This window comes from Castanea sativa, chromosome 1, assembly GCF_040712315.1.
Source record: "Castanea sativa cultivar Marrone di Chiusa Pesio chromosome 1, ASM4071231v1".
Lineage (NCBI taxonomy): Eukaryota > Viridiplantae > Streptophyta > Magnoliopsida > Fagales > Fagaceae > Castanea > Castanea sativa.
The window spans coordinates 90,067,449-90,078,820 of NC_134013.1; the positions used below are offsets into that span (position 1 = coordinate 90,067,449).

Sequence of the window (11,372 nt, forward strand, 5' to 3'; positions counted from 1 at the left end):
TACTCATTGAAATATTTAATGAATTAAAAATTTGACAAAAATGCAAACTTTAATAAGGTAGGAGCCTAAGCAAGAGTTTCAAGGAATGTGAGAGAGTTCTAAGAAATGTGCTACTTGGTAGAGAGTTCTATAGTAATATATATATATATATATATATATATATATATATATATATATATATATATATATATATGGTAAACAGGGGAATAACATAAAACTAAAGCAAAGAGAGCTCAGAACAACGCCTGGTTAGATACAACCCATTGGCATCTTCCTCAAGGAAGGATACAATGTTCACAGGCGGACTATGGTATACAATAAAGTCTAAAGATTGGCTAGCCCCTATCCTAGCAAGCTTGTCAGCACACCGATTCGCCTCTTGATAGCAATGCTTAAAGCAAATCCAGCGAAACTGAGAGACCAACACCCTACAATCATCCAAAATAGGCAACACAAAATTGTTTGCACAACCAGGATTAAGAAGCACATCTAATATCGCTTTAGCATCTATCTCTACTTCTATTGAATCAAAATTCCTGCAGCAACATAAAACCAAACCGTCACGCAACCCCCACAGCTCAACAATGAGGCTATTCGAAACACCAATCCTCCTGGAGAAACTCGTGATCCACTACCCTTGCTCATCTCTAATGATGCCTCCACATCCCGACCTGCCTACACTTGTCCCAACTGCCCCATCAGTATTTAGTTTACACCACCCAGTCTGAGGCTTTTCCCATCTAATTTGCTTCATCACCATGCGTCTGGGATTAATAGCAGAAGATGCACAAAAGGTGAACTCCCTAGCTCTGTGCATAATTTCCCTCGCTAGTCTGGGGTTTTGAGTTTTCCCATTGAGCACCACCTAGTTCTTGCTCTTAGAAATACACCAAATAGCAAATAAAAAAATTGTTCTCCAAGGAGATTCGCTGGTATCCCTACAGCTCCCTTGTCTCACATTCAATTCAAGCCACTCATGTAACTCATTTGCCCAGAATCTCTGATCAATCCATCGCACTCCCAACTGGATCCACACGGGTTTAATAATCCTGCAATCTCGCAAAGCATGGGTAATTGTTTCAGGATACCTACCACATAAAGGACAAGTATCATCTTCCAGCATACCCCTTTTCACTAAACACTCCTTAACGTCAATGCTATTGTGAAAACATTGCCAAATAAAGGTTTGGATCCTAGGAATAATATCCACTTTCCATATCCACTTACCTGGAAAATCCTCAGCATGAACTCACCCATAGCAATTTTATCGGCACTTCTAAGGTTAAATTTACCTTGGGCCGAGGTAGACGAAGCTAACCTACCCCCACCTGTGGAATTTAGAGCACACGGAGTGGCTTGAATAACAAACTTGATATTTTGCTAAATCTTAAAGGAAAGGCATCCCCAATCCCAGATTCCATTTTTGAATACATCCTAAATCCTTAGCTGCTGATCTTCTAAAGACAAGGGACCTTGAATCATTTGGTGAACCGGACCTTCAAATGCCCAATTATCAAACCAAAACTTAAGGTTAATATTACTACCAACTACCCATTTGATACCCTGATTAAAAGTGTCAGCCCCCTTCTTCAAGGCTGACCAAACCCGAGAGCAAGGAATAATTTTAGTGACTATCTTATACGTCGCATTGCAAAGGCTAATTGGCCGATAATTCCCAAGAGTCTTCGGCCCCTGGATTTTAGGGATAAGAACAATGCGAGTTTGATTTAGCTTGTCCGGCGTTTTCCTTTCCCTAAATATCTTCTTGACTTCCTCTACCACGGAATTCCCCACTGAAGGCCAAAAATGCTGGAAAAATCCCGCATGCAGGCCATCCGGTCCAGGGGCTTTAAAGGCCTTGAGAGACCAAAGGGCTGGCTTAATCTCATCTCCTGTCACCGGGCTTCCTAAGCTCTCTTTTTCCTCCTTTAGGAGTCGGGCTTGCCATTGAGAACCATCCGACTGTATCTTGTCCGAAAACATTGAGGAAGAAGTGTATATGTCATTAAAACCCCTCTTAATGAAATCCATAATCTCTGCTTCCGCATACAACCACTCTCCAACCCCATTCTTAATAGCCAAGATTTGATTCCTCTTCCGTCTGACCAAAGTGGACTCGTGAAAGAATGTGGTGTTTCTATCTCCTTGAACCATTCAGTTAATTCTCGATTTAAGGGCCCATAACTCTTGTTCTTGCCCAAGAACCACATCCAGCTCCTGAAGGAGTTCATTCTTAAGATGTAAAAGGGAGCTTGATGGCCTAATTGCTACTACTCTTTGAATACCATTCAGCCTCGCCAAGATCTTCCTCTTCTTCATAAAAATATTCCCAAAATGTATTATATTCCAAACCCCCGCTTCGTGTTGGAAGACTTCAATTGCTTCCATTAGACCCGAATTTCGCCCCCACACATTCTCCACCACCTTAGGAAAAGTTACATCAGCCAACCAAAACCGTTGGAATTTGAACGGCCTAGGCCAATTAGCCCATACTGTAGGCTGCATTTCAAGTAGGATTGGACAGTGATCCGAATGGCATCTTGTTAAATGGGACACCCTCGCCTCCAGGTATAGAAGGCACCAACTTGGATTAATGAAAAACCGATCTATTCTCTCTTGGATTAAACCATTAACGTCTCTATGGTTTGTCCAAGTGAAACGTGGACCAGTGAAACCTAAATCGATCATGCCACATTTGTCTAGACACTCCTTCAGCAACAAAGATTTGTTCACATTGACAAGCCTCCCCCAAACTTGTCCTCCCCAATAATAGATTCATTAAAATCCCCAGCTAACACCCAAGGCAAATTGTGAAGCTCTGCAACTTTGGTTAAATTATTCCATAACACTTGCCTTTCAACGTACCTAGGACTAGCATAAATTGCTGAAAGGAACCAGAAAAGATTTGAGCTTCGTACCGTAACAGTGACATGAATTTCCTGCTTTGTGTTGGTAATATATATATTTATATTATACTACAACTATGGGTTCTATTGATTCTCACTGGTTTTATACATAAAAAGAGCTAGTCACAGATTTACACTATACCTCAAAAGAATTATGATTTAAATCAGGTTCCATAACTATGCAGAGGCTTGTAAATTATTCTATTTAAAATCCCATCATTTATAACTTTCCTTGTTTGGCTCTGATATTTGATGATGAGAATTGTAAACAAAATCAAAACTAAAACTGAAAAATTAAGTTAAGAGCAACCGTAAATATACCCGTCTTCCCATTCATGTGAGGCTTTGTCCATGTTGATCTCTGTGTAATTTCATCATTGTTCTACTTACTGCAATCCCACCTCACTCTCTTACTCATGCATATATGTTAGTCTTCTCCACATATGGAACTGCCACTATGTGCCAATTCAAAGAGATTATACGACACATATTCACCAATCTATATTCTATATGTTACGGTGAACCTTGCAAGCATCAAGCAATGCACCTCATATGCCTGTATCGAGCTTGATAGACGTGCCGAATGAACTTCAATGAGACATATTCATTTTTTTTGGCTGGAAGTTATTTTCTACAAAACAAAAAGAGGTTTAGAATATCTTTTGACAGGATCAATTAAAATGTGAGACCGACTCCTTTAATTTTTGAGAAATGCTACTTCCAAAACATCTTCTTAACAAATTTTAGGTGGTAAGTTGTTACTTTTTTTTTTTTTTTGCCTATCAATTTCAGTCAATAACAACTTGTCACTTAAGATATAGCAATTTTCTTAATTTTGTCATTATATGGAATTGGTATGTGAACTAAGAGGTGAAAAGTGGTCTTCAATTGAGTACATTGTTAGTTACCACTAAATCGCAATCCTATTGAAATTTTCTAACTTTTTTCTACCAGAAAAAAAAAAAATAAATAAAAAAAAACAAACAAACAAAACAAAAACTGTAATAACCACCTCAGGCCCATCTCTTTCGGAAATACAAGGACCACCATAACTCTTATCTTTATCTAGAATACCCTTCTTTCCAAAGACAAAGTACAACATTACCAATCACACATTAAAATAACAGGAATGCCACATGGCAGCCACCCATTACACCCTCATTCTTGGCATGTCCAAATCAGGTTCCAAAAGTCTAGGACTAGGATCACCAACCGTTTTTTCTTCCACTAAACTACCTCTATATAAGCTCAATCCCCACTTCAAAATTATTATCATCTTTTCCAACAAAAACATTTGTAAACAAACAAAATAACATAGACTCCTGCTGGTGAAAGAAGGGGGTTTACATATATTTATATTTTGCCCTGAGGGCGGTTTTCCGATTAATCGGAAACCGCTCAAAACATTTGATTTTGTATTTTTATGTTTAAAATTGCAGCAGGGAACAAAGTAAGATTTCAAATCTTAGTGAATTTTGTGTATGTTGAAGTCATAGAACTTGTATTTTTCTATTTGTTTTATCATAGTGAAAAGCATAACTTTGATATATAAGCTTTTTTGTCTTTTGTTTTTGTTAAATTGTCCTTGTTGTCACATTTCATTCTGGGTATTGGATAAAAAGATTGATCAACCTGTTTCTTTCTGCTTGTCGTTTTTTGAATCCTCTGAAGATATTTCTTTACATTTCTTTATATTTAATTTTAAAGGGGGAAACTTTTTCAAATCTGTATGCATTTTGAAGGACTAAGAGATTCCTGTTTTGAGTTGGGTTTTGGAGCCCAATTCAAGAGACACAACAATTTTCCACATCACATTTCCCAAGAGGGAAATAGCAGAAAAAATGGCCAGAGATTGCCAATGTCAATGTGCCACTCTTCAGCCTGATGAATGGGTGAAGGGCAAGTTGGTTGGATCAGGATCTTTTGGCACTGTCCATTTGGCCATGAACAAGGCCACTGGAGGACTATTTGTTGTGAAGTCCGCACAGTCTGGGGCTGGACTTAAGGCCCTAGAGAATGAAGCTAAAATCCTCCAGAATTTGAATTCACAGTATGTTGTCCATTGTATAGGGAGGGATACGTTGAGTGGATCGAATTGTGGACACAAACTCAATGTCTTCATGGAGTACATGGGAGGAGGTAGTTTGTCGGATGTGGCAGAAAAATTTGGAGGGGTGCTAGAAGAGGAGGTGATTCGATTGTATACCAGAGAGATTCTTCATGGACTCAAGTATCTTCATGAGAATGGGATTGTGCATTGTGATATAAAGTGCAAGAATGTACTTTTAGGCTCATCAGGGAATGTCAAATTGGCTGATTTTGGTTGTGCAAAGAGAATCAAGGAAATCAAGGCTAATGAGGGTATATCAGGTTTATGGAATTATATTGGTGGGACTCCATTGTGGATGGCTCCTGAAGTTTTGAGAAATGAAGGGCTGGACTTCGCTTCTGATATTTGGTCATTGGGATGCACAGTTATTGAAATGGCAACTGGCAGGCCTCCTTGGAGTGAAGAGATTTCAAATCCAAAAGCTGCAGTTTTGAAGATTGCATGTAGCAATGAGAGACCTCAGTTCCCAATTCAACTCTCAAAGGATGGTGAGGATTTTTTGGCCAAGTGCTTGGAGAGAGACCCCCAAAAAAGGTGGACATCTGAGGAATTGCTTAACCATCCCTTTGTTTCTGGGAATTCAATGAGGATGCATACAAGAAAGGAACATATATGCTCACCAGCAAGTATCTTGGACATTGGAAATTATGATTCAGATGATTCGGATGTTTCGGAGAGTTCTAATTTAAATGAGTTCCCCAGCAAAAACCCATTTTCAAGGTGTTGTAGTGAAATCAACGAAACAACAAGAGGAGAGCTGGCAGAGAGTGACTTGGCTTCATCAGAGATTTGGGTTACTGTCAGGTCTGGTGGAAGCTTGTAAAATAGATGCCACATTTGGATCAAATGTAGATCTAGAGACAGTGCAAATGTAGACAGAAAAGTTTGAATGTACATAAGAGAGATATATTTGAATGTACAGCTTACTAGTAGAAAGAGAGAGGTTGTCAATTTTGTCATCTCCTTCATGGCCTTTTTAATCTTTTTAACTCCCTTTTTTTTCTTTTTTTTTTATTTGTTTTGTAGAAATTCATTTCGTTCTCCAACCTCATACTTTCTTAATGCGTATCACAATTTCAGGTGACTCAATAATTTTAATAGCAACAAAGCTTATTTCAATATGCATTAAGAGCAGTATGGGACATTTTCATAAATTATTGGTTAGAGTATGGAAAATAATCTTTGGCTAACAATTAGTTAAGAGGAGGTAAGTGTAGGTAATTACCATAATTTGAGGGAGAAATTAGAGAGTTTTAAAACTGAAAGGATCAAAGTGTTGGGTTGCACTCAATCTCAATGAAGTTCTATAATCTTCTCTTTAATTTTTTTGGATAGAAATCATGATCTAAATTTATAGTAGCTGCATAGTGAATTTTTTTTTTTTTTTTTTTTTTTCTTTTGATAATTTATTTTATTGCACCAAGGTCTAGAGTCAAGACACCTGTGGTATGTGTGTAAGGTTTCAAGCATTAAAGCCCAGTGACATCTGCATAAAAAGTAGTTGATGGGGACCAAACGCTTAATCATATTAGGCCATTACTTCTCGAGTATATGCACTAGATGTGGGAAAGCAACCAAGATAGAATTCTGCTGAGTGAGAGAGAGAATTGGATTTCACAAATAAACAACCAAAGCTTATGCATGCATCATTACCCTGACACCCCAACCCCAAGAGAAAGAAAACCAAGCCACTCCACAATTCTTTGATTCGCAGAATTAGAAATAATGCCTTCATAACTCATAAACTAGAATTACATACATCATTTTTCCAAGGATCCATATGAAAGTTATTTAACATACAAAAACCACTGAATTTAGTCAAGATATATTTTTACATCAATCCCATTATCAATAAGGGATTGAACCACCGCTCTGATCTTCCCTTCAAACTTGTCCCTATCCCTTGGAGTATAGGAAGCAGTGTAGACATCAGCCTCTCTTGCCCTGTCAGCTAATATCCGACCAATGGCCAAACATGCAGGTATATCTGATCGGGACTTGAGTGCAGCTTTAATGTCCTTAGAGTTGGTACCAGCAACTGCAACCTGCTTGCTTGTCACCCTGTGGGTGAGTGAGGCTGACACAAAGCGTTTTGAGATGAACACATCAAGTGTAAATGGCTCCATGTACGCTACAGTGCGTTGTTTGAATGATACATGCTTGTTTGGATTTTTTGACTTCTTCTCCTTCTGGTAAGTGTATGGCCGGCTATTATCATCATCTAGGAAATCCTCTACCCCAAAAAAGCTTCTTGGTGCACAATGAACCTGTAAAAGTGCAATATTAGAAAAATGTTTGTTTCTCAATTGTGACAATTTTTGGAAAAATCTTCAAATGATACCAATATGAGCAACTTAGCAATTGTGATTTCCAAAACCATCATTCATCATTTTAGCCAATGGAGGGAAACCTATTGAGAATTTGATATCTCATACAAGTAGGAGCTAGGACACAAGTAACGTAACCCTACAAGTCCCAAGTAGACCTAAAAGTGTGTATATGACTACTGTCAACCATGCTTCTTTAATTTAATAACTCCAATAATGCAACATACAAAGACCTGATATGTTTTGCTCTATTCTAGGCTCCATTTGTGCAGCTATTTAGATAATTTATTGATGAGGTGTCTGATACAGTGCCTATTTCTCTCTTATTTATGAATGCCTTCTATTCCTTTCTTAGTTTGCTTAATGGTGGACTTTGGGGGCATGACTTTATCCCTTGAGAAAAGAAATTAAATCAACCATCAACAAATTAGTAGGGGCGACTGCATACATAACTAAATAGGAATTCACTGTATATTTAAGCTCAAACAATTATATTAAATTTTAAGTATCTGAAAAAGTTTCAACATTGCAGTTCCTGAACTTCATTGGATACCAATTAACTCATACTAACGCATTATAAGTGCTCCTAACACTTCAACCATTTGTTATTCCACCTAGCCACAAGTAGTGCCAGTCCACAACACAAATAAGAACAACTGTTTGACTACGCTAAGTAGAGACATCGGATTAAGCAGTTTTGACTATCAATCTATATATTACTTTTCTTTCAACATTTAGCCAGTTTTAGTGCGTGCAATGTTGACAACAGGCAGTAATCAACAAAAGGAAACATTTTGAGAAAAAAAAAAAAAAAAATTGAATACATGTAAAGTAGATACCTGTCCATTATGAACATCGCTCGTGAGAACATACAAGTAAGGCCTAAATTTGTCTCCTCCATACGCATTAACCCCTCTGTTACACACCTTGCCAAGCACATGCTTCAACATGATTTCAAACACCCAGCACCCTTTTCTAACAAACACAAATTATTTCAGTTCCAATGCAATCCTCCTGAAAAATAAAAAACAATAGAACATCACCAAAAAATTACAATTGCCAAAAGCTTCACAATATACCCAGAAATTGTAAATTAATGTTAGAATCCAAAACTAATAACATTTGTCGAATACATAACATTGGAAAGGGTATGAGGAAATGAAAGATAATCAGTCAATAATTTTTATACAAAGAGAAATGCAAAAGATTGTGAGTCAAGCATTTTGTAAAACACCTAACGTGCAGTATGAAAAAACAGATTCATTGATATAAAATTTTGGGAGTTATGGGAAAAGGGTACATTTGTAATCAAAGGGACTTGCTATAAGCGTTGAATTAAAGATGGGTGTAGAAGGAAAGCTCGAAACAGTGGGAGAGAGACTAACCCTGGCCACAAAGTAAACGGGATTGTGTCTCACGCTGAAACAAGAGACATGAAAGCGAGCGAAATTAAAAAGGAGAAGTTCATACATGGGCTTTGGTTTCGTGTGGGCTGGTCCGGCTTGAACATCAAGTTGTGGTGCACCTTATTATCATTTCACACCAAGACCAAGTGAAAAATATACATATGGTCATCCCTCAGATTATTTATAAATATATGTAATTTTAAAAATATTTTATTAATATAATCGAAATTGTCTTTATATATCAGTGAATCACTTGAAAGTTGAGACTATCTTAATAAGAAAATATATTCTATTAACAGTATAGATTATATATATATATATATATATATATATATATATATATATATATATATATACACTAGGAAAAATCTCTTATACGCTAGGCGCATGAGATACCAACTCATACACACTGTGGAGTTTTTCTTTTAATATGGTTTCATGACTTAATAATCTATACATTTCAACATGCAACACATGTTGAGTCACTTTGGGGGGAAACTTTACACATTGTTCCACTATTAATAATAACTAGTGGATGTCCCGCGCAATGCGCGTGTTCGTTATTAGTTATTCTATAATACTCATATGTGTTATAATGTTTAAAAAATTAATTTCGATTATGTATTATACATCACTAAAATATAATGAATGAAAAAAATTGTAACACAATATATCCATAAGTAACCATAATTAATTAGACTTTAAAAATATCACTATATGCCCTTTTATGTTTGATAAGATGTACATGTATATTTAGTTCTTACATTTGACTATTTCCAATATAAATTTTTTTATTATTTCCTTTTCTTTTCTTTAGAAGTTTTTTTTTTTTTTTTTTAAAGAAAACACGTAAACTTTTGAAGGCTAAACATCTAAAATTTAAGGTTTATAATTTCTAATTCTTAAAACTAAATATACATGCCAAGAGATTAAAAATAAAACAATAATTGAATAGGGAAATATAAACTTATACTATTTCGTATCTTACGTTTAATTTTACTTACATCTGAGTACCTTAATCACTTACAAAGATTAAATACTTTTCAAAAATATAAATAAAAACAAAAAACACATACTTTTTAGAAACCTCATATGTTGTGAAAAGATTGTATCAAGCTTTGATAGTGTTGTTAATGAGTTTACTTACGTCTGAGTACCTTAATCACTTACAAAGATTAAACACTTTCTAAAAATATAAATAAAAACAAAAAGCACATACCTTTTAGAAACCTCTTATGTTATGAAAGCATTGTATCAAGTTTTGATAGTATTGTTAAGGAGTTTAGAGCATATGCACCTGAAACCAAAGACAATTTCATACTCTTTTTGACACTAATTTCTAACTTTTTGTCTCTCTATCTCTCCAGTCCTATTTTTCTTGTGGCATTTTGATATTTTGTGAAACTGGAATATATAAAAGAACATGAAAACTAACATTGAATGGAGAAAACCTTTCATTTCTTAAATTAATGATATTAAAAATGAAAGAGTTCAAAAAGTTGGAAAAGGGAGTAGAACTAAATCTTTAGTAATTTTCTACATTTATGGCTTAAACTAATCGTTAATAAGAAGATGGAAGGTGAAAGGCTAAACGAAAAAGTACTTATACAAAGTGACACATGGCAAAACCTTATGCACTTCTGCACGAGGTCTCTGCTTTTATATATATATATTGATTAGTCATACACCCACACATGAGAATATATAATTATTTTGTAATATGATATAATCCATAATTCATTCTCTTTAAAATTTATTGAAGATAATTTATTCTCCTAAAAGATTGAACTATTTCTAAAAGTATTTTTCAAATTTCTATCTCTACAAATATATCATTTTATTATTTTGGTTTTTTTTTTTAATTTATTTTTAGATTTGATATTTATAACCCAATAATCAAGGGACATGCCAATATAATGTTAGATTTCCTTTTTTTTTTCTTCATGTGATGAGATTGTATCATATTTTAATTCTTTTGATTCCTTAGGTGCATTCTTTGTACCAGCTACATGCATCCTTAATTCCTAAACGTGATATTTAGTTAAATGCCAACATATAAGGATAAGATAAAAAATAAATAAAAATAAAGTAACGTTTAATAGGTTAGAATCATTATGTACAAAAACTTACTTACGATAAGGTAAATAAATAAAATATGTTTAAACAAACCTTACTTCAGCAAAATGATCAAATTTAATAAACCCTTACTTATACCAATTTCCATCAAAGACCAAATTGTAAAACAGTAATGTGTCATTGATTCCACCCATGTCCACCCGCCCATGTCCACTACACACATTCATCAATGTTTCCATATACAAATCACCCACTTGTCATTACATTCATTTTGTCAATGTTCTAAATTTCTATAGAAAATCAAAATAGTGAGTATGCAAATTATAACTAAGTGAGTCACTTGTATTGCCATGACATTGTGGTTTGGTGGCAAACTTGCTGAATTGGGCCAATTGTTTTTGCATTGGAGAAGATGGCTATTAGCATTCTAGGTCATGAACTTTAAATGGCTATGGGAAATAATTAGATTGTATCAGTTGCTATGCCCTATCAACGCTTAGATGGCAGAAAATGCTACATCAGCTTTTAAATTTTTTGTTTTTTGGTA

The 11,372-nt window shown here is 35.3% G+C and overlaps 2 protein-coding genes across 3 annotated transcripts; one reads left to right on the plus strand and one right to left on the minus strand.

Moving 5' to 3' along the window:
* Positions 1–4,747: 4,747 nt before the first annotated feature.
* LOC142636956 (mitogen-activated protein kinase kinase kinase 17-like) lies at positions 4,748–5,872 on the plus strand. The gene has a single exon (XM_075811247.1). The coding sequence runs from the start codon at positions 4,748–4,750 to the stop codon at positions 5,837–5,839; it is 1,092 nt and encodes a 363-aa protein (XP_075667362.1). The 3' UTR covers positions 5,840–5,872.
* Positions 5,873–6,718: 846 nt separating this feature from the next.
* On the minus strand, positions 6,719–8,888 carry LOC142606989 (uncharacterized). Of its 2 annotated transcripts, none has more exons than XM_075778378.1 (3): positions 8,729–8,888; positions 8,183–8,357; positions 6,719–7,283 (listed from the first exon to the last, which is right to left on the minus strand). In XM_075778378.1, the coding sequence occupies exons 2-3, from the start codon at positions 8,291–8,293 to the stop codon at positions 6,831–6,833; spliced, it is 564 nt and encodes a 187-aa protein (XP_075634493.1). In that variant the 5' UTR covers positions 8,294–8,357; positions 8,729–8,888; the 3' UTR covers positions 6,719–6,830. The 2 variants fall into 2 exon arrangements, with proteins under 2 accessions (XP_075634493.1, XP_075634499.1); XM_075778384.1 differs by having other exon boundaries at positions 8,644–8,885.
* Between the last annotated feature and the right edge of the window lie 2,484 nt (positions 8,889–11,372).

What these genes read in the sequence shown, in the direction of transcription:
- LOC142636956 (XM_075811247.1), top strand. Translation starts at nt 4,748, where the DNA reads ATGGCCAGAGATTGCCAATGTCAATGTGCCACTCTTCAGCCTGATGAA.
- LOC142606989 (XM_075778378.1), bottom strand. Translation starts at nt 8,293, where the DNA reads ATGTTGAAGCATGTGCTTGGCAAGGTGTGTAACAGAGGGGTTAATGCG. An exon ending in GCGATGTTCATAATGGACAG is followed by an intron (nt 7,284 to 8,182) that starts GTATCTACTTTA and finishes GCACTTTTACAG; the next exon opens with GTTCATTGTGCACCAAGAAG.